General features: G+C 36.1%; 1 protein-coding gene across 1 annotated transcript; it reads left to right on the plus strand.

Annotated features, from left to right (window-relative positions):
- On the plus strand, window positions 1,066-24,491 carry LOC109728838 (ribosomal RNA small subunit methyltransferase, chloroplastic). Its single transcript, XM_020259372.1, has 11 exons — window positions 1,066-1,294; window positions 1,420-1,569; window positions 2,406-2,462; window positions 3,372-3,470; window positions 4,114-4,209; window positions 8,967-9,051; window positions 14,945-14,997; window positions 15,634-15,717; window positions 23,153-23,263; window positions 23,611-23,831; window positions 23,916-24,491. The coding sequence occupies exons 1-10, from the start codon at window positions 1,121-1,123 to the stop codon at window positions 23,674-23,676; spliced, it is 975 nt and encodes a 324-aa protein (XP_020114961.1). The 5' UTR covers window positions 1,066-1,120; the 3' UTR covers window positions 23,677-23,831; window positions 23,916-24,491.

Consider the following 24,827-nt stretch of genomic DNA (forward strand, 5'->3'; position numbering starts at 1 on the left):
TAATCCCCTCACCCTTTCTTTCTTGCATGACATGTTATTTTTCATGCAAAAAGAAACATTATCATCTAATCTCTCACCCCACACTCATCTCCTTCTCTCTATCTCATTGTGTTACCAAAGATTATGAGGATGATAAAGAAGAAGAACATGCGAAGAACGTTGTCTCCTTCAAAAAATATCGTCCTGTAAAGTCCAGCCGCGGCCCATATAAGTGCTTTCTGGGCTGGTCTGCACCGGAGCCGTCGCTCGCCGTGAACCGTCGCCGCCTCGGTTGCCTCCTCACACGGCTCGCACGCGCCCGCAACTAGGCCGAGGGGAGCGCCGTCCTAGCCTCCTCTTCGCGGCAACGTTGCGCGGGAGCTCGCTTCTTAAGAATCGCAGGAACTTCTTGGTAAATCAAATTGTTTAAGAATAAGAATTTCTGTGGTTGATGTGATGACAAGGTTGTATCGGTTTAGATATCGCAGTTTGGTGATGCAGATGAGGTGTTTGTTCATAGGTTACAATAGAAATCCAGAAATGACTCGGCGCGCGGAGCAACTACCAGCTGAAGATTAAGAAGATGTATGAGATTTGGATGAGTAAGAGAAGTGCTCCAAAAAATATTAATTTTTTTAAGATTGATGTTTTTTGTTTTATTTTCATATTATGATCATTTTTTTGAGCAGACACTGTTGTGGGCAAAATTTCTTTAGTAGATTAAAAAGTATGATGCGGAGATTGGAGCCTGAGATGCCAACCAAAATTTTCTTAAGCCAGATACGTTAAGTTATTATTTATGTATTTCATATGCTTCTAGCTATTATTTTATTTTTTTAACAACTGAATTTAGTCATGCAAATTGACTGTAATTAACATGATATAGCTTCCTATAAGCTGTAAATATAAATTTTATTAAAATATTAAAAATTTATTTTTATTATCTACCCGCTGCATCGCGCGGGTCTCTACACTAATAACATTTATTTGGAAAAAAAAAAATACTGCCGATGATGACATTTTTGATGTTTCATCGCGGTTTATGAAGTACAAAAGCTGAAGGGTGTAGCTGTGAGCCAAATCCGCTATCCTTAATCGCGGGCTCGCAGCCGATCAAAAACACGCCCCGGAAGGATACGAAATGCTGTCTCTCACCCCACGACCTCTCCCTCCTCCCTTTCTCCTCCAATCCCCGCCTCCACGGCGGCTTCTCCTCCTCGCCGCCAAAAGAGGAGCGGAAGACGACTACCACGCCACCATCCGAACCCTCAACGCCAATGGCCGCCGCCACGCCCCAAGGAAATCCCTCGGCCAGGTTTCCCCATCCACCCCCTCCTCCTCCTCCTCCTCCTCCTCCGTAGAGATTTCTCTGTCTCCTCCAATCTTGAATCCAACCTTCTTCTTCTTTTTTTTTTTTTCTTTCCTGCTCTGTTTTTCCAGCATTATATGTTGAATTCGGGCATCAACGACGCCCTCGCCGGCGTCGCCGGAGTCGAGGAGGGCGATGTGGTGCTGGAGATCGGCCCCGGCACGGGCTCGTTGACCAACGCCCTGATTAACGCCGGCGCCACCGTGATTGCGGTCGAGAAGGTTCGGAATTTCCTGCTTTGATGCTGTTGATTTCGCAAAATGTGGCAGTCCCTTTCTTTTAAATTCATTATGTTATATATATATATATATATATATATATATATATATATATATATTTCTGGGGCGTTTCTTATTAGATTGTTCTTTTAGGTAGCATGGTATCACATTGCGAAAGGTCAGCATTTATATTGATCAGTAACATTCTCACGTTATATTCTAATGGGTTAGCTTTCCTTTTGTATGAAAGACACAACTTTTTTTCTTGCTCTCGGACTACTTGTTAAGTTGTTAGACAATTTTGGTGTCGAAAGATCAGATGAGGGGTACTAGCTATTATTAGCGTCTTTACTTGTTCGGTATATTTTGATATTTGGAATGTGATTCAGGATTCAGGAATGATACCTAGTACTTGTTTATATATCTGCTACGATCCTTTTTATCTTTTTCTCATTTCATTTGGGGCATTGCAACAAATAATCCATGTGCAATTGTGCATGTTCGAATAAAGCGGAACTTGGTGTGCAATATTGAGGTGATAATGTGGAACGCCTCTAATGCAGGCTGCTGCGTCTTGATGTGCGTCCAAGTTGATTTCGCCATCAAGCTGTAAAGAAGTCAGTTTTTATTACTGATAATACTAAACATCCTCATATGCCGTGTGTGCGCCTGCGACCAGATCATTTTAGGCAGACCAAAAGCCTCTTAGGATAACTCCTTGGTAGTTCTAGGGTTTACGCCGCAGATTTGTTGGATCTCTGATGTTTTGAATAGCTGTTAATAACTTTTGAGTTTTCATTTCTTTGCATATATCAACCTATGTTTCTTCTCTTTTTCAGGATCCACAGATGGCAATGCTTGTCAAAGATAGATTTGCGAGTACAGATCGATTAACGGTAAGATTCTTTAATATCTTGTTAGATATTTAGATTCTTATTTTATTATGTTTTTTGCATAATTTTGTCGAGAGTCAATATATTTGGACCTCAATAGTCCGTATCCTAAGTCCACCCAACTTCAGCTTGGACCTGCACCGCTTACCTGTCTTCTTCTTATGCCTTACTGCTGGGAAACCCCGTTATCTGGCTTGTTTTATGATTATCTATCATTTTAATTGCTGTTGTGATTAAATTTATGAGCATTTACATTAATTTGGTGGTTCCCTAACAGTTGATTGTGCAGACCACAATATAGTTCTATTCTGTTTGAAAAGCAACCATGTCCAATTGGATCTCCTGATTATTGGTATATTATATACGTAATTCATCTGTTTAAGCATCTTTCTCCCCTTTCGTTTCAGTTTTAATGTATATAGAAGTTCCTCGGTGCTTATCATGGTATGTGAATGTGTTTCGGGCTGTGGTTGGCTAGGACCTTAGTTCTTGACCTTGAGCCAAATTCAAGCTATGGCATGATCCTAGACCTTGAGCCGAAGTCAACTCATATTATTTTGCTAGTAACATATGCCATTTCTTTGTCTATTATGCTAACCTTTTGATATAATTTGCTAGTTTAGAGAACTCGAACAATGATAAAGGTCAAATAAGATCATAAACAATATCAATTAGGTGACAAAACTTAAAACCTGTTAGTTGATCATCTTGGTTGGATTGTTTGTTTGTAGTTAATTGCCCCTAAACATAAAAATTAAAATGTGAGCCAATAGGATTATATTATAATTTGCTATATATTTAGTTGCGTACCATCTCTTCAATAATTGATTTGATGAGGAGAATTGAGGAAGTTTTAGCCTTATTTAGCTTAGCTATTGATGCCATGCCTAATGGTTTCCACAAAACTAGCAGGTTTTGAAAGAAGACTTCACAAAATGCCACATTCGTTCCCATATTATTTCTTTGCTGGAAAAAAAGAATTCTAGTGGAGCAGAACCAAAATATGCAAAGGTCTGTACAGTTTGATTTTTTTTTTTTTTTGGTTGTTATGAAGCATGTGCAGGTGAGTCAACTTTAATAGAACTGCATAACTGTTAGATATGCCCGCATAATGAGAAGAGTCATCTTTAATGATTTTGCTTTCTTTCTTAAGTGTCTGCAAATATTACTCTTGACAATGGTTGGGTATTGAACACAATATGCCCACATTACTTTTCATGGCATTAGTAATCCAAAATAGGGGAGAAAAACAACACCCATGAACTGGTTTGAACTTACCTTTTGCCATTATGAGTAAAATATTGAGCTATAAACTTATAAACATGAGTGGGATTTGTATTAGGCTATTAGCTTCTACGAAATTAAGCAAGCCTTCCCGATTTCCTATTCTTATTGCTTAACATGACTGATCATCCAGAAACTAGAAGAACAATCAATTTCGTAAGAGAAATCAAGTCTTTAGAATATTCTCTTATGCATTTATTAACATAAATAGAGTATATAAATGTGATGATGGATACTTGTAAAAATGAAGACTGCATAATTCTCTCAATAAATGCATTTAAAATGTTTGGACCTTGATCATTCCCATAAGAAGAATTATGCATGGTAAGCATGCTTCCCGAGTGATGCACTTTTGATTTCTATTTTGCAGGTAGTGTCAAATATTCCTTTTAATATCAGTACTGAGGTTGTAAAGAAACTTCTTCCATTGGGTGACGTCTTCTCCGATGTGGCTCTTTTGCTTCAGGTTTGAACAGTTGGCTTTAAATTGACTGGGTAAACCTATCTCTTGGATTAGCTATATTTCTATCGCCATGACTGTTGCTATCTTGAGAATGCTCACTCAGATCTAGCAATAAGCGCTTCTTCCCTCCGTCATATTTTGTTGATGAAATCTCTAGATGTAAATATTATTCAGATTCTCTCGAGTTGTAGTGATTAATTAAATCTTGAATTCTTATGCTTTTTTTTTATTTTGAAAATCTAGATTTTGTATATTCTTATCTATATCAAATGGAAGTAGTGAAGTACAAGAGCATGTCTATGTATCATCATGCAAAGTAGTTCGATACAATTTGTCTAAAGCCAGAATATTGAACATTTCATGGTTGTAGCTTTCATTTTGACAACAAGCATATTTCGATATGATTTGTCTACATATCATCAGCATATTCATTTCGTATACAATAGCCTAAATTTCAACCCTAGAATGATGAATAAAAGCATATTTCATTTTGACAAGAAGCATAGGGAACTTTTAAAGTGAATGGTATGTGGCATTCAATCGAGATGGCTAGGGAAGTTTTGAGAGCTCATGGGATCAGAATGAATGTGATTCTTATGACAAGAATTTAGCAAATTGGAATATATATATATATATATATATATAGAGAGAGAGAGAGAGAGAGAGAGAGAGAGAGAGAGTGCAGCTACTATACTCTTATGAGTACAAGAGTACAGTAGCTGTTGTACTCATAATGTTTTTAGCCATCAGATCTACTTCAGGATCTATGCAAATCTGATGGCTAATCAATCTACCGCCAATTAACTCCACCCTAAATTAACCCTCTAATTAACTTATCCAACAGCCCAACCTCCTCCAGCCGCACCACTCTTGTCCTCCACCTACGGCATGGCCGCACCCTCACCCGAGGTCGTCGGCGCCTCAGACTTCCTCATCCCCGGCTGCCCCCACTGATGCCGCCTTAGATCTCCTCCCTTCCTGTACCCCCCAACGCCTCCACCGACCTGTGGCGACCCTCCTTCTCTCGTGTGTGTAATGATGCTCTAGCCATCTTAGATTCCCTGGATTCCTGAACCTATAAAAAGGAGGACAAGGGGGTTGTGGTGTGTGGTGTTGTCAAGGGAGCGGGTGGTGCGGATCTGAAGCGGCGACGGCATGGGAGGGTGGGTGGTTGGGGTGCCAATGGCATCCGTCGGGATAAGAGGAGGAGAAGGGTAGGTGGGGGTGTGGGAAAAAAGAAGAGGATAAAAATAGTTAAAAGGCGTTAATATAGATTGATTAGCCCCTCAGATCTGCACAAACCTTGAAGCAGATCTGATGGCTAAAAACTTATGAGTACAGCAGCTACCATACTCAACTATACTCTCTCTCTCTCTCTCTCTCTCTCTCTCTATATATATATATATATATATATATATAGAGTTGTGCTTCTATACTATCAATAGTATAGATGCTCTTATACTATAGTGTTTTAAACCGTTGGATCCTCTTTGAGATCCGAGCACAGGTTTGGGGGATTAAAGTGGGATGCAGCTAGTAACACCGTTAACAGAGAAATAATTGAGGAGAGAGAATCCCACTTCAAACCCCTCTCTCTCTCTCTCTCCGTTAACAGAGAAATTAAAGAGAAGAGAGAATCCCACTTCAAACCTCTCTCTTTCTCTCTTTAGTTATAATAAATTTATTTTTAAGGATACATACAAACATTGATAAATTTTTCTTTAAAAATCAGAAAAAATTAAAAATTTTACCACAAATCTTGTTTTTTTTTTTTTTTACATAATTTTTAATTTTTTATAAAAATCAGTTAAAGAATATAAAATTGTACCAAGAATCGTGTATTTAAATATTTTTTTGCAGTAAAAATAAAAATTTTTTTAGTACCAATATTGTAGAATTTTTTAATAAAAAAATAAAAAAAAATACATAGGGAAAAAAAAGAAAATACAAGTATCTTGTATTTTCTTAAAAGATCCATAGCTCATGACTCCTTTTTTTTATAATTTTCAAAAAATTATATTAAAATATAAAATTTTAATTCAATAAAAAATTATTAGAAAAAATAAAATAAAATAATTATTTTCTATAATTGTAAAAAGAGAGAGAGATGTGGGGGGGGGGGNGGGGGGAGAGAGAGAAAGACAGAGAGAGAGAGGGGTTTGAAGTGGGATTCTCTCTCCTCTTTAATTTCTCTGTTAACGGAGAGAGAGAGAGAGAGAGGAGTTTGAAGTGGGATTCTCTCTCCTCAATTATTTTTCTGTTAACGGTGTTACTGGCTGCATCCCACTGTAATCTCCCAAACCTGTGCACGGATCTCAAAGAGGATCCAACGGTTTAAAACACTATAGTATAGGAGCATCTATACTATTGATAGTATAGAAGCACAACTATATATATATATATATATATATACCCAGGACAATTTGCTAAAGACAAATTGTTTAGTTCTTCCTAGTGATGCGCAATATTTACAATGCTTTTGTGAAAAATATTTGTAGTAACAACACTAGTCCTTGAACTTTTGGCCATGTTTCATTTTAATCCTCAAACTTTCAAGTTTGACATTTAATATCCTATACTCTTGAAATTGTTCTATTTTGGTCTGCCCTCATTTACCACCAGAGGAAAAATTATAGCCTACATTGTTGTGTGTACATTCATGTGCCATGCTTCTATCAGTCCTTGAACCCATCATATTTCATCCTACCATCCATTAAGTTGCGGCCTTTATCTATTTAAAAATTAGACTGCGGAGATTGAAGAAAATGAGATGAACAGTGGGTTGTTGGATTTGTGGACTGAGTATGTATATATACATATATTATATATAGAGAGAGAGAGAGAGTCTAGCTTGCGTGTGCTTTTGGAAGAACATGGATAGTGCATGCTTCCAACTTTTTAGCCATTTGATCAAATACTATTCCACCTATCCCTACTAAACCCTAAGGCTGCGTTTGGTTTGGGTATAAGTAAGAACTGCTAGTTCTAGGAATAGGTACAAATTCAGGTATAAGCAGGAACTAGACCAATTTTGCGTTTGGATGAAAATTGGGTTGTTCCTAGGAATAAAGTAAATAGTGTTTGGATGGTTAGATTGGAACAAGAGGAATAAGAGTTATAATAATTTGAAATTAAAATTATATTATATAATTAATAGTAATAAAAATATTACTTAAAAATAAATAAGAAATTAATTATTAATAATTAATTATAAATAATAAATTAATAATATGGATGATCTAATTAATAATAATAATAATTATTATTAATTATTAATAAATAATAATAATTATTAATTATTCTTATTAATTAATTATAAATAATAAATTAATAATAATATTGATTATCTAATTATTAATAATAATTAATATTAATATTTATTAATAAATAATAATAATTATTATTATTTAATTATAAATAATAAATTAATAATAATATCCATTATCTAATTATTAAGAATAAGAATTATTAATTAATTATTAATAAATAATAATTATTATTAATTATTAATTATTAATTATAAATAATAAATTAATAATAATATCGATTATCTAATTATTAAGAATAAAAATTATTAATAATTATTAATAAATAATAATAATTATTAATTATTAATAATTAATTATAAATAATAAATTAATAATAATATCGATTGTCATTAAGAATAATAATTATTAATAATTATTAATAAAAAAATAATGAATATTATTAATTATTTATAATTAATTATAAATAATAAATTAATAATAATAATTATCTAATTATTAATATTTAATTATAAATAATAAATTATTTCAATTATTAAATTATTAAAGTAGTAAATAATGATTTAAATATATTAATTAGATTAATTAATAATTTATTGCTATTAAAATTAAATTTAGATTTTAATTAATCTTGTTCTCATCAAGGAACAAGCTTGTTTCAGAAAACGGGTGGAACAGCAGTTCCAGCCTTATACCAGCTAGTTCCAAATTCCCGGGAACTACTGTTCCCGGAAACCAAATATTGCGTTTGGGAACAAAGGGGGGAACAAGGGCTTATTCCCCCCCTTGTTCCCGAACCAAACACTACCTAAAGCATCCAATGGTTAAAACTTTGTAGCACTATTCATGTGCTTCTAAAAGCACTCTAGTGGGTTATATCTATATATATAAAGGTGAGTATTAAATTGAAGCAATTCTAAAAGTTTATGGTCTTGAATGTTGAACTTAGTCCAAGGACCAAAATGAAACCTGACTAGATGTTCAAGGACTCGTAGCGCAATTTCCACAAAAATTGTTGGTTCGTTTCAGAGCTAATTGGTTCATCTTATCTGTTTATTTGCTAATTTTCAATTGCTTTCTTCTAATGCTTCACTATTTTTCATCTGTTTGAAAGTAATTTTTCTAGAAATTAAATTTACAAACATTTCTCAACCCTATAATTTAGTTCTTCTATTAAGTAGCTGATGTTAGTATTGAGAGAAGCTCTTAAAATAACTCTTACACCTCTTTTCATTTTCCCCATTTGTTATTATAACGGTTTAATCATTTAACCTTTCAATCGTTATATTTTATCTTCTTTGACTGTTTTCTTTCATTGAAATTATTTTACTTTATTCCATTTTCGCTCTGTGTGTGTGTGTGTGTGTAAATGTTGAATCAAAGTATCAAACCTCAATTACTACTGACTGTACTGCTAAGTCCTCTATCTACAATTAGTTAGAGGTCCTAACATCTAATGATTGATTGATTTCTAAATTAGTTGTATATTTCCAGGATGAAACAGCAATACGCTTGTCTGATGTTTCCTTACGATCGTCAGAATGCCGACCTATCAACATATTCGTGAACTTCTACTCAGGTTAGCACTTTGCTATATCATGCAGTTAAATTTCTGGAGACTTAGCTAAACTTGTTTATTTACTCATTCATAGAGCTGGATAAGGTTATTAATAACTGTTTGTTAAGGATAGACCATTCATACAGAATAATGAACAGCTTTGGTAAGTGTGAATTGCTTGCTCAAATCAGTTATACTGGGTTCAGCTTGATATTGAGGATTATGACTAACCTGGCAAGTTTTCGGAAAAAAAAAAAGCTCTTATTCCTCCCATATAGTAAGATTATGCTCGCACTTGCTTCTAGTTGCAAATCATCTACACATTTAAGAGTAACAGAGTAATCTTTGTTTGTTTTTTCAAACAACAACTAAGCATTTTGTTTAGTAATATAGTAACCAAAAGTTTGAGCTCTGGATGTTGGAGATAAGATGTGGAACCGTCATTAAATTGTTCCTACATGTCCAAAGGAGGCCATATAGTATGCCAATGATGAAAATAATTAAATTCAGATGGAAAGCTCATAAGATAGAGAGGAAGATTAGAAGTAGTTGGGAACAGAGAGAAAAAGATTTGACAATCCGACCACATTACCAAGCATCGAGTAAGAGAGAAATTATTGATGTAACCAACCCTGAATATTTAGTATGGTTTTGCCATTGTTGTATCTATAATCATAAATATATAATTTGTCTTATAACACTTTATGGCTTTATAAGTAATGGCAGCAATGGATCTTGAAGACCTCTCTTGACCAAGTCATATATTGGGCTTTGGTTGCAAAGAATGGTACTGTATCATTTATCAAATTGCTTTTGTCCATTGAATTTGATCCAGAGATAACATATATACATATAATATATAGAAGGACCCATGATGTACAACAAATCAGGAAAACCCATGTAGGACAAATCAGGAAAACCTTTACTACTTTGCTAGTGATTTAGCCCAGATTTAGAAAAAACTGAATTCTAGAATTTTTAGAAAATTTCAGAATAATTTTAAAAGACTAGAGAGTAAGGGTTAGAAGAAGAATAAGAAATAAATAAAAAAGAAGGAACATATGAAGAAAAGAGAAGAAAAAAAACTTAACAACAATAGATATTTGCTGACGGCTCACGCAAAAATTTGTTTGATTTGAGTTAGTCAACGGTACTTTGACATCAAAAGTTAAGCTAATTACTTATTTTAATAAATTCATAATAGCTGGAACTGTATGAAATATACTAAACCAGTAAAGATAAACAATGCATTCAAATTTTGAGGTCAAAGTGTTTTGACTGTCTCAAATCAAACAAATTGAAAGATTGGGTAGTAAAATCAAAATTTTGAAAGGTTGGATAGCCAGCTCAAAATTGTCCATAGTTCGAAGTTTGCACTTTTTAACTAAAAAAATAAAATAAAATCTTAAACGACTCAAAAAAAAAAACTAATACAAAAATGGACTCAAATAAGATGGCTCGATCAAACCCTATCTGAATCCTACTTTGCATCATTCACTTACGCTGCCCAGGATCTCATCCTTGAGATCAACATGATCAGGAGAAGAAACTAGTAGTACCGAACCATTATACAGATATGATGATAGAGTTCGACGCCTGAATGTCGAATAATCTTCATTAGCAACATCTCAATTACGACCACGACACCACGTAGAAAGGACGATCAGCATCTTGAGATTTCAGCATATGAACTTCTTTGATTGAAACATTGATGAATTTGTGACGTTAAATCAAAAGATCGGGTGCTGGTAGAAGAAAATAACCCATTGTTGTTTGAAGCTCAATTTGTGATAGAAGAGGCTCCTTCGGTGGTGGTAATGAAGGTGAGATAACATGCATCTCAATAATCTGGTGAGATAGCTCTTGAATCGATGGACATGATGGAGGTGGAGAAGAATCAGAAACAAGTGGAGTTGGTTGCGTTAACTTCGGTTTCCTGACCCTTGAAAAAATAGCATATCGGATGCTATTGTCATCAAAGATATATCTATTTCTCTATGACTAGAAAAATATTTTTTACATTATGCCATGGGCATGCAAGTATTATGTCACATATCTCCATATCAACTCTGACAAATACAATTTCGTCTTTGCATTCATCTTGCATTGTGAGCATGCCAGATTTGATGTACTTGGATTCGATAATAATGTCATCATAATACACAAGAAAAGGACAAAAACAATTGTACAGAATAGTAACTATTTTTTTCACGAATTTTTTGGAATGAGATCATGAGAAAACTGATGATCAATTTATACTCGACAAGGAACTCCATCAAATCTCTTAGGCCCTGTTTGGTTGGGGGGTTAAGGGTGAAATAAAGAGTTTATTCCACCTTTATCCCCCAAACATCAAAAAAAATTGGTGGGACACTAATTCTCACCTTAACGGGCTATTCTAGAATAGTCCGTTAAGGGGTGGGTTTTAATGTTCCCACCCCAAGGTGGAACAAGCTGGGATAACTCAGCTTATTCCACCCGTGAAGAGAAAGAGAGAGAGAGAGAGAGAATTTTTAATTTATTAAAAAATTTAAATTTCGTAAGTTCAAAAATTAAAATTTATAATTTTTAAAATTACAAAATTAAAAATTTAAATTTTGAATTTTTAATTTTAAATATTAAATTTTGATATTTTAAAATTTTTTTTATTTAGAATTTGATATTTTGTATTTTTAAATTAAAATTTCATCTTAAATTTAAAGTTTAAAATTTAAAATTTAAATTTTTTAAATTGTAAATTTGAGATTTTTAAATTTTAAAATTAAATTTTGATTTTTAAAATTTAAAAGTTTATATTTTAAATTTTAAAATATAAATATAAAATATAAAAATTCAAATTCTAATGTAAAGAAAGGGATGATATCATTATTTTTTATTTATTACTACCCACTTTAATTCTTATTCCATCTTACCTAGCCAAATGTTATTTTTCTTATTCTCAGGAATAACCCAATTTTCATCCAAACGCAAAATTGATCGAATCCCTGTTTATACCTCAATTTATACCTATCCCTGGAATACCTACTTTTTGCTTATCCCTGAACCAAATGATACCTTAGAAGTTCGAAAATAAGAAGTAATAGGAATAGAATTCATGATCAAAAAATTCAAAGAATGATTTTGAAATGATTTAAGATCGAATTTGCTCTGATATCAAAATTGATGCAGGACAAATCAAGAAAACACTAATTTATCTTTTTGCTTATCCTTGGAATACCTACTTTTTGCTTATACCTCAATTTATATCTATTCCTGGAATACTTACTTTTTGCTTGTCCCTGAACCAAACGATACCCTTATAAGCAAGGTTTTAAGTGCCCGTCGGCACGGGCCGTATCCACCGTGCCGTACCGTGCCAACAAAATATCGGCATGATATAGACTCCCGTGCCGATGACACAGCTCAAAACCCTCTATTCTTTAAATTAGTAAATAATTTCCTCAATAAAGTTCAAAAGATGTGATAAAAAGACAATAAATAGTTAGAATATTTTGTTGCTAAAGAAAATAAATATTTCATACTATTATGTGTCGGCACCTTAGTTAGCTAATTCGCGTTTAATACGCGAATTATTCGCGTATTTTTTAACATACGAATTAAACACCGATTTTCGTATTTTTCCAAAAAATACGGGAAAAATCGCGATTTTTTCAGTAAAAATGGTTATTCGCGAATTATTCGCGATTCGCGAATAATTCGCCCAAAAAATCGGCGACAGTGACTCGCGGCCGAGGGTCGATTCGTCGCCGATCTCGTCGCCACTCGCACCGTCGCCGCTCTCGTCACCGCCGCTCGCGTCGTCGCCGCTCGCGTCGTCATCGTCCTCCGCAGCCCTCGCCAGCGCCGAGAGCAAGGGCCGCTGCGGCGGATCCCATCTCCTCACCCGAGGTCGTCCGCAGAAAAGAAGAAGATGAACAGTAATAGCATCGGGGCTTTTGGGAGAAATAGATGCACACGGTCCACGAGGCTATTTCAGCCTCGTGGACCGCATGAGGGGGAGGTCCACAGTGGACCTCCCTCTCGTGTATGTGTGTGTAATGTGTATATAAAAAATTTTATTTATAAATATATATTCATTTATTATATATATTATTTTATTTTTATATAGAAATATTTATATAATATTTTATTTATAAATTTGTAATTATTTATTAATATTTTTAAATATATAAATTTTATGTATTATTAATAAGGTTTATTATTAATATATGAATATATTTAATCTATATATAAAAATTATAATAATAATATATATAGTATATTGATTATTATATATTTATTATATAGCCGAATTTTTTATTCTGAATTTTTAATTGGTGAACGTATAATATCCGTATAAATCACGTATCCGAATAATTATCGAATCCGTTTTTTAGCCGTATTTTTAACGAATTTAAAAATTAAAAGACGAATTTTATCCGAATTATACTCGTACCGAATTTTTGCCGAATCCGAATTAACTAACTATGGTCGGCACACAATAATTTTTTTGACCGGCACGCATCGGTACGGCTCGGTACGCACCGTGCCAGCAAGTTTCCGGCACGACCCCGTGCCACGGTACTTAAATCCTTGCTTAGAAGTTCGAAAATAAGAAGTAATAGGAATATTATTCATGATCAAAAAATTCAAAAAATGATTCTGAAATGATTTAAGATCGAATTTTGCTCTGATATCAAAATTGATGCTGGACAAATCAAGAAAACACTAATTTATCTTGCTAGTGATGAGCCTAGATTTATAAAAAACTGAATTTTAGAAATTTTTTAAGAAAATTTTAGAGTAATTTTAAAAGATTAGGGAATAAAGGTTAGAAGAATAATAAGAAACAAATAGAAAAGAAGGAACGGATGAAGAAAAAATCCTAAGAACAATAGATAAATGCCGGCGCACATGGCGAAAAGAAGAAGAAGATAACACCATGACCGTAGTTAAAACATAAAAAACCAAATATTATTTCATCATCACTCATCTCTAAAATACAAGGCATAGGTTATATTTATAGCGGTTAAAATATAATGTAAATCAAATTCCACAATTTTAGGGATCTTTTTCTAGTTCAAACATATCTAAAAAAATCCTAAACAATATCCCTAATTGTTTTGAAATCTATTCCACATGATGAATTCTAAAATTTTTTTTAAAAAACCTCTAAAATAAATTAATAAAAATAATAATTCTGAAATTAGAAAAAGAAAATCTAATTGACTCAATCAAACCTAGTACAAATATTGACTTAAATAAATAAAAGATGACTTGACCAAACCCTATCCAAATCTGAGTCTGCATCAACCCATATTCATAAATTCGGGATTTTGAATTAGCTTTTTGGATTTTGGTTTAGTTTATTCATGGAATCATCCTGATTGATTTGTCCAGACCCCCTAATATTAGAACTTATTCATCAAATAGAGAGCTAGCATACGTAGGGAGATAATTGTGGTGAGTGATTAAATTTTATATTCACAAAGCTAACGCTTTCCTGATTCTTTTGTTTTGAATGCTTGGTAATATTGCAAGAGTCCAACACGATTTTATTATAGCATTCTGCAATAACAAATGACTTTTTTATTCAAAGAGAACAACATGAGTCCTAAATATTTTTCCAATAATGCGACTGAACATGTTCTTTCATTAACATGGGTATTTCTGTAGACGGTATGCCTACAAACATCTGAATTGTAAGTTTCAATAATCTGTTTCAGAGCAAAAGTTATTGCAAAATAGTTTGTTGAGCTACATATTGAGTTGCATTGACATAGGCTAAACTCTTTGACAGCAAATGGATGCTGTAATTGTTTCTGCCAGAGAAAAATCACAGTGATGCAGTAATAGTGTTTCAGTTAAGATGTTGCAGTGCATCTCATGGTACCTGAATAATCTATTGTATTTGCTTTGTTTTATTCTTCTGTAGATCCCCAATACAAGTTCAAAGTTGAAAGAACAAACTTTTTCCCTCAACCAAATGTAAGTTCTTTCTTATGCTTTCACAGCATGCTATTCTACTACTTGTTCTGAACAAGTATGCATACATAACTCAAGTTTCAAAAGCCTGTAGATTAGAACTATGAAGGTGGAAAAATGATCATTATTATGTTAAAATTGACCTTTTATTTGACTATTATTTCTGATAATATGAGAGTTACTATTTTGAGAGAAAGTCCTTCGTATAATTATCTACATATTTACAAAAGAAACTAAAATTTTTAAGAATGATCCTTTGTGCAATTGGAAGCTGCATGTAATTGTCAAAATACAAGTAATGTGTTGTTGCCAACAAAAGCATTTATTTATAATTTAGCTGAGCTACTAATTATTGTGGCTTTTTTTTTGGATTCTTACTTTGAGAATGGTAAGATGTGACCGTTTAAAAAAGAGATTTGTAAGATAAGAGTTACCACGTTGAGAGAATGTCCTTTAAATTAATCTTTGTAGGAATGATACTTTTGTAAGTCGTATGTAATTGTCAATATGCTGCTAATATGATGTTACGCCCTTGACTTGGCTCAACTGCTAAATATTGTGACTGTTTATGGATTGTTACTTTGAGAACATCACGGTCTTTAATGTTGCTGGTCCACTGTGATGTTTGTTCATTGGCAGGTTGATGCAGCTATCATTAGATTTAAACTGAAGCAAGTTGCAGAATATCCACCAGTCACTTCCCCCAAAAGCTTCTTTTCAATGGTTAGGATAAATTCTTTTGACATATTTTACTTTTATGGAGTTTTAATTAATCATTTTTATCTTTTAATTACATTAATGCGTATAGATAGAAAATATCAGATTTAGGCCATTTTGGTGTGCAACAATTTCGGTATTCGGCCCGTCTTCAGCTGAAGCGAGCTGCACTTTTGGTCTCCTTCAAACTGTTTGGCACACAACCATTTGGCCACATTACTTTCTGCTGACAAAATAATTGTGGTTTAGGAGAAAAACGCAGAAGCTGGATAATCGAAGCTTTGTGTTGGAATTTCCCTCCCCAATGCCACAACAGTAGACATATACCATCTTTGCCCCTGATTCGTCACCAATCCATTTTTTCTTAGAAATTATTGTGTGCACCCGGTTCATGGTGCACCACCCCTCTAGTATCCTATTATTATCCTTAAAATAAAAATGTATTTTTTAGATGTATTTTATAACATTCGAAAGATTTATATGCTAAAAAATATTGATTTTAAACAACTATTTCACATAAGCAAACAATATCTTTTTTATGTACTGTTGATTTTGAAGACTCTTTAAGAATTAAGCTAGAATGCTTCTAATAGCACCAAGTCACTGGTGCTATTATGTTTTCAGTCTTTGGATGAAGGGATGTGCGGTTAAGATGATGGTGGTCCCTAGGGTTGAGCAGGTGGTTGGTTAAATAGTATGATCTAACAGATGGAAAAAGTCAAAAGGGTAAATCTAACGGTGGAAAACTTGGTAGCACCAAATGCTTGGTGCTATTAGAAACACTCCAGCTAGACTCGACTATTTTCAAAACTTACTATTTTTTCTATGTGGACTTTACATGCCGTAGATCACATACATTGAATTAAAATTAAAATTTTAAGATTAATTATCAATTATTTACTGTGGAGAATAAAATGCAAGAATACACTTGGTGCTGGTAATTATTTTTCTTTTTGTTTGGTGCACCCTACTACCAAATGACATTGCGAGTATTAAACTTTTAAGAAATAAAAGTAAAACAGGAAATTACATACTATTTCTTTGTAAATAGGTTTTCTTATTATATATCTATTTTTAAAATTTTTCTTTTGTGAAATCAGGATGATAATCTGTCACGCCCCGGGGTCCCATTTTTTATTTAGAAGTAAAGCGGAAGTGCCAATTTTTTTTTTTTTTGAAAATCCTGACCCCCAGGATATGCCGGATTCACCACAAACACAGAGTTCACTGTTCACACGGACAGAGTCTCCCCTGTATTTACACGGCGTCACACAAGTACAAGATACAAGATTCATTATACAGGATACAACCACACGTATGTGCCTACACATAATCATACACCATTCACAATCACATTCACAATTAGAGTTATTCATTAATCCAGAACTATTAGTTAAAAACGTTGCCTATCCGGAAACTCGTTTTAAAACACTAAATCACGAAAACCGAGAAAACCGTTTTAGAAAAACTGTTTCCCATACGGAAACCTTTTTTTTTTTTTAAATGCGCTACCACGAGGGGTAGAAAACCATTTTTAGTTTACAAGAATCGCGAATCCTTTATTACATTCATGAAATTCCAAATATTCAAATGTAATAAAATACTGAACCATAATTTGTTGTCTAAGCTAATTATTGAAGTAAACAGAGTTAAGGAAATAAACTAAAATGGCGGGATAGTGGCTCTATCGATCGCTAACTGCGCTTCTCACGAACTGTCCCATTAGGACCAGCGACGTCATCTGTAATGGGGGTGGGGGGTGAGAATATGTAAACATGTCTTCCCTCCCATTGGGTATCGCAAGCCGACTAGGGCGAGGGGTACTCACCAGTCAAGGAGGATAAACAAAGGTATGGATAAGTGTAATACAGTAGCAACGATAATAAATGAACAGGATGTATAAATGTACAACTACCGCTACTGTATGTATGCATCAACCGGACGACAGTCCAAAAATACCCAATCTAAACCTGCCCTATCGGTCCCTAGACCTCAGGCCTATGCCACTGCCACTCTACCTGCATATGACCCAGTCTAGGCCGCTGGGCTCACGGGTTGGCACACCCGGCCACTTTTCCGGAAAAGAACATTCTCTTGCGGTGGATCAGACCGTTGGTGTTCGTGAAATGCGTACGAGTCTCGGGCGATCAATGCTGATATGCTCAATAGCCAATCGTCGGCAACTAGCCGACAATCCTGCCCCTCAGGGCGTACCGACCGTATAGGTCACCAAATAGTCCAACAGACCAAGTAGGTTACGATAGCAATGCAATAAGCCGACCCAATAGGTCACAGATACGAGATACAAGAACCGTCCAACCAGGTCACAGATATCACAAATAATCACGAAACCGCTCTACTCTAAATATGATACAAGATATGTAAAACAACTAAGTAGAACAACAAGGAAACATGGTATAGGTGTTAGGCTCAATATATGCATGTCGAGTAATAACGGGAGAACAAGGGTAAGAAGATATCACCGAGCGTGCACCACTGTGCCGACTTCGGATCGAAGTACCTACCTGTACAAATATGGTATTGGCCTTCCAACTGCGGAGGAAGTAACGACCGGACCTACGAAGGGTCCACTGGGTTAGCGTCCAACCCACAACACGAGTCACTAACTCACAAACCCCACCAATAACCCTACGGGAATCGGTTTCCCAAAATCGATTGCCGAACTCGCCGGAAGTCTAGAAAATCCCATCGGGACTCCGCCGGGACCCATGAACTATCCCGGAACTCACCGACTTGTGCTACGAGTCACCCGTTGCCACTAAACACATATATTCGGGTGACTTGGTAGCAAATACACCGCCTCACATCGAAACGATTGTCGTCGGATAATCATTTCGATCCGAGTTTTCGGAAGTGTCAATTTCGACACTGGAACCCACCGTAGCTCACCCGTTGTTTTAGAACCCTCGAAACAACGCGGGTGACCAGCCAACAAAGCTCAGCGACATAACAATATCTCACGAGGCACCGTCGGAAGAATTCCGAACCGAACGCGTTCCGTCGGCGGATTTCGCCGAAAAACGCACCGGAAATCAACATTTGATTTCCGGAAAGGCTTGGGGCCTTGGACAACCAGTCCAGAGGTTACCTGCTGCCCGCACACGCTGCCAACAGCAACCACAAAACGTACAATTGCATAAAAACCCCTGCGACTACATAAAATCACATTATTTTATGTGATTTTTGGGGTTTTTACGGCTCGATCGCACAAATCGAGAGTATTCAAGCTAAGCTGAGACACTCGCTTACAGGTCTCGATGTGCCGGAGGCCATGCTCACACTTCAGAGCACTGCCGGCCACTGGCAAGCGCACGAGCGACGCGAAATTCAGTGAAACAGCGTGGTGTCTAAACCGCATTTAATACGCACACTGGGGCTTCGCTGATCTAAGTGGAGGTGAGCACGATGTTCGGCACAGAGCAGAGATCATCGTGCTCACTTCCGGGGATGTCGGGGTGTCTCCGGGTCGCCGGAACAGTGACCGGAACCCTAAACAGTGTGCAGAAAATAGTAAATGCAGCTTACGGGACCTATGGGGTCCACAGCTGGTCGACGGCGGCCGGGCGGCGGGCGCTCCGGTAGGGGACGGGTGCGGTCGATCAGTGGGGGCCGGGGCACATGCTGGCCGGCGGCGGGAGGCAGCCGGTGGCGCGGCGGAGGAGATCAAGCCCGCACAACCAGGCTCGGTTCAAGGAAACAGCGGCAGCGAGGCGGCGGCCGGATGAGCCTCGGGGCGAAGGCGGTCGATCGCCGGAGGCTGAGGGAGGGCGGTGCGACCGGCAGTGGACGGCGGCGACGCGCGGTGGCCAAGGTGACTCGGCCTCGGCCCGTTTTGAGTCTGGGCGGTCGCAGGGAGCACGGGCGGCGGCCGACGGCGCTCCGGGACGACGGGACGGCGAAAGGAGGGTTGCCGGAGGTCGTCGGAGGGCGGCAGAAGCTCGCGGCCACGAACCAAGCTAGGCTCGGCCCGAGCTCGGCCCAACAGGAACCGGGTTGGCCGCAGCAAGCTCAGGCAGCGCGTGCCGGCGGGGATGACGCCGGTGGGGGAGTCTCGGCCAGAGAACGCAGGCTCGACCCAAGAGGGTGTTTTCCTGAGATTCACGGCCGAAGTGGTGGAGACATGGCGGAGGGAGGAGTTGAGAGGGAGGTCGGGGTGGCTTTTCCGGCGGCCGGGGGTGCCCGCCGGCCGCCGGGGCGTGTGCATGGGTAGGGCAAGGCTCAGCTCGGACGGCTAGGGTTAGTTGGGTGGACTTGGGTAGCAAAGGGTTAGGGTTTGCGTGGAAACCCTAGCTTCAGCTTTTATATTAGTTGGCAAAAGTGCAAATTAATCCTCCCAAGCTGATTAATTTCAGCTCAGTCCCTGTCAGTACGTGTATTATGCACATAAGCCCCTCGACGTTCGAATTCACGCAAAACGGCGCATAAAATATTAGGTTTTTCCCAATTTTTTCATTTTGCCAAATTCGACCTCTCAGCGGACTTTTCGCGATTTCTGAATATCCGTCTGTCGGATTTCCGATCGGATTGCGCCAGTGCGTTCAGCACGGCTGGGGCATCGAATCTACCATTTTGTTTCGTCCGATTTGGTCGCCGATTTGCGACGAAACCAACCCTCTCTGTGTTCCACCAATAAACTCATATATATATATATATATATATATATATATATATATATATATATATATATATATATATNGTACTATTGATTTTGAAGACTATTTAAGAATTAAGCTAGAATGGTTCTAATAGCACCAAGTCACTGGTGCTATTATGTTTTCAGTCTTTGGATGAAAGGATGTGTGGTTAAGATGATAGTGGTCCCTAGGGTTGAGCGGGTGGTTGGTTAAATAGTATGATCTAACGGATGGAAAAAGTCAAAAGGGTAAATCTAACGGTGGAAAAATTGGTAGCACCAAATACTTGGTTCTATTAGAAACACTTTAGCCAGACTCGACTATTTAATAAATTTTCAAAACTTACTATTTTTTCTATGTAGACTTTTACATGCCGTAGATCACATACATTGAATTAAAATTAAAATTTTAAGATTAATTATCAATTATTTACTGTGGAGAATAAAATGCAAGAATACACTTGGTGTTGGTAATTATTTTTCTTTTTGTTTGGTGCACCCTACTACCAAATGTATTAAACTTTTAAGAAATAAAAGTAAAACAGGAAATTACATACTATTTATTTGTAAATTGGTTTTCTTATTATATATCTATTTTTAAAATTTTTCTTTTGCGAAATCAGGATGATTGGTATTTTTTAATTTCAACATCCTGCAAAAGTTAAACATTATTAGGTTAAAAATTAATTCAATGTAGGTGAATATTTATTTGAATTTTTTATTTGAATATTTATTTGAATTCCAACATTCTAAATATTTTTTATTTGAATTTTTATACTTAGCCAGTTTAGTAATTATTGTTCTTATAATTAAAAAATAATTAAAGTTATTGACTTTGATAAAATTATCAATCAGTTTGAGAATATCTTCATGTTTTTGACTAAAATCACTTGATTCTAAAAATTTAAAGTTAAAGGGGGTGTCAATTCAAATTTTAGGTTTTTTCATGCAATTTACAACAGTTAACAACATTTTAATAAAAACTTTGTCAAACATTTTTTTTCCAAAAATAGCACTTTTTAACAGAATCAGTCAAACGTTCTACAACTTTTCTCTGTAGTACAACACTACTTTTCACTGCACTTTTTCAATAGCACTATATTCAATAGCCTGGCCAAAGAGGCCCAATAGCCTCAATAGATAAGATGGATAAAGTAGAAATTGCTTACTAGGTTAGAGGTCAGCCAAAAATGATCAGCTACAGTTCAAGTTGTTCTTTTGGATGACTGTTCTTTATTATATCATTTTCTTGGAGCTATTGTCCATCACATGTTTTACTGATTCTAGTGAAAAATAGAACAATCATGAATAAGCTTTATTGTATATTTCTTGGGGTGTCTATTTAGTAAATTATCCAGATTATCGCGTGCTTTAATTCTTTTACATATATTCCAACAACGTCTAAGCCTTCAACCCGAACTAATAGCATTAGTTTTCCTCTCTCTCAAGGCGCCTCCTACTTGAATGAAATATTCTAGTGATGCACCCTATGACTTTCTTGACCTGTCCAAAGCATATGATAATTTATGACGAAAATGATCTTCTATGGGACATTTGTCTTGCCTTTTACTTTGAAGACGCTCATTCATAATATCAATTGGGCAAATCTCTCCAGGTCTTCTTTGAATTGACATTGTCCTGACTGAAACCAATAGCGTAGTTAATATATAGCCAGAATCACTACTTTTACAGGCTAGATTTCTCAGAATCAATCTTTCTTTTGATATTTTGTTCTGCAAAGTGTATTTTATTTGGCTAGGTCAGGGTCATTGGGCGGGTTTAGTGTTCCACTCACCCAGAAGCTAATTTCTTTCAGGACCAACCCTGAGTATGTGTCCAACCTGACCTATGGTCCAAAAATATTTGGTCGAAGATGTTGACACATGCTCCTTTCTTTTAGGATATTGATAAATAATAGGCGGTTACTTTATTAAAAAAATTGAGGACATCAATATTTAACTGTTTCTTGGAACTTGTAAATAAGTGTAAGAGAGAAACTAGTGAGTACTATTGAGTCATGGATGAGGGAGAAAACCCCATGCATCTGCGTCGGACTCGTATCTAACACGGATGTGCGACGGGCGTGCAATTGACATGCGTCCATGCCGCGTCCAATTAAAAAAAAAATCAGACACTGATGCGCATCCACTAGGGAAAAAAAAGGAACCTAACGCCTTGTGAGAATCGCGATGCATCGGGCCTAGGCCGAGGCCCATTTAAGATGAGGAAAAAGAAAAAGCTTATATGAAAATTAATAAAAATAAAAAAGATATCTATTCTCTCATCATAGTTCTTTCTTGTCCGGTTGTCCCCAATGGAGCCTCTCTCTCTCTTACCCGACCTCTTGTTTTCAAAGGTACTCTCTCTCTTTCATGGATAATTTCTTTGAATGATGGTTATATTTTTTTTAGATTGTTAATTTTAATCAAATATGAAATCTCAAAATTTTTTAATTGCTTTCTTGAAATTAATTTTATTAAAAATGTTATATTTTATTGCCATGTTCCTGTTGTGTCTGTGTTTTCATTTTTTTGATGCTGCCGAGTCGCTCAGTTCGAGTCGTAGCATCTCCCGTGTCTCGCATAGGGCGAGTATTGTTGAACGAGCAATACTTGAGAGTTAGCCAAGTGATGTCTTTGTTATAAGGAAAAAAAACATTTGCTTAATCATCAAATTAGGAACATAAAGGGTTTCTTCGTTCTGATATTGTTCCTTTTTTTTCCTTTGCTTATTTGGATTGAAAATCCAGTGCTACAGCATAATTTGGCAACTGTTCCTTTATTTCAGATAAATTCTGCCTTCAATGGGAAGCGTAAAATGCTTCGAAAATCACTTCAGCATATATGCCCATCTATTGAGATTGAGGCAGCTCTAACGAACATTGGTCTTCCAGTTACTGTAAGTTATAGGCCAAGGTTTTTGGTTGATTGTGTGATTTTAGTCCAAATTTTCATTTTTGAATGCTTTCAGCTAAAATATATTTTCATGGACCAAAATTTCACTGGCTGGGATATGTAGTGCGAATATTCATCACAATGTTGGCCAGGTGCATTCTAGTCCATGAAAAGATACTTTCACCCAAGTTGGGAAAAACTCTGAAAAAGATGGGAATTGTGAAAAATGACTAGGGTGGACTTTATTTTGCATAGTCTTGTATCCCTTAGTTATATGATAATATTCACTGCCATTCTCTTTAAAACTTTGACCAGTAAATTTACCTCTTATATTTTCTGTTCTGCATTCAGTCCAGACCAGGAGACCTTTCCTTGGACGACTTTGTGAGGCTGCATAATCTCCTTGTAAAAGTGTAGGATTTCTTACATTCTAAAAGGGGTTTTTGCAATAAAGCTCCAAATGACGAAAATAGTGACACTGATCCTCGTCGCCGTCAAATCATCACCATGTCAAAATGGAGTTCACAGATATCCACATTGTAGATGCAGTTAACTTCGATAACGAACAAAAGGTATTTAGGATTGAATTCGCTTGCATTCTTATTAATATATTATCAATATTCTTTCCTCATTGGTGCATCCTCTTCTGTTTGCAGAGATACCCTGCAAGTAGAAATGAAACTGGTGCAAAGTGAAGCTTACTTGCTTGATAAAAGCCGTTGCCGGTATCAATTATCTTCTTTTACGACCTTGAGAGTTGCAGAAAACTCTTGACTTTGAAATAGCTATATATCAGAGTTGTGAATTTTGTGAGCTTCAATTCCATGAGCTGCTGCAGAGGAGGGAAAGGAAAGTGCTATGACCAAATAACATTATCTTCTCGGAAAACAATACGATGAACAAGCAATGGTTATGTGATGCCCGCACTTTCCAGGGGGTTGTCCATTCAAGGACTACTCTAGCCCTAATATGCTTAACTTCCTTAATCTTTTGAGCATAACTACTGCACAAAATGTTATAGCCGGGTTAAAAGTTTTAGCGATATTATATTTTATATATGGGACTACATAGGATCTGACAAGTTATTTATCAATATGTATCTGTAATTCAAGAATAGATTAGGCAATGTTAATGTACTAGTGAATATTTGAGAAAAGTGCAGATCTCTTCTTGGAACCCCAGAGACAATGTACATAGTTAATTGTTTTCAATTTTTCTTCTTATTTAGACTATGAAGATCTAACTGTATAGATGGTTCGAATGTATAGACCAGGAAAGCTTTAAATTACCTCGCATCATCTTGTATCCCTTGGTTATATAGCCGAGAAGCACCTAGGGCTGGCAAACGAGCGAGCCAGCTCGCGTTCGACTCGTGTTCGGCTCGATATTCGGCTCGCTCGAGCTCGACTCGAAATTAAATGAGCCGAGCTTGAACAAAATAAAAGGCTCGAAATTCATTTCAAGCCGAGCTTGAGTATTACTCCGCTCGTTCGAATTAGGCTCGAAAAGTTCGAAAAGCTCGAATATATATATATATATATATATATATATAATGTATTTTAATTATA

Source organism: Ananas comosus, linkage group 24 (assembly GCF_001540865.1).
Source record: "Ananas comosus cultivar F153 linkage group 24, ASM154086v1, whole genome shotgun sequence".
Taxonomy (NCBI): Eukaryota; Viridiplantae; Streptophyta; class Magnoliopsida; order Poales; family Bromeliaceae; genus Ananas; species Ananas comosus.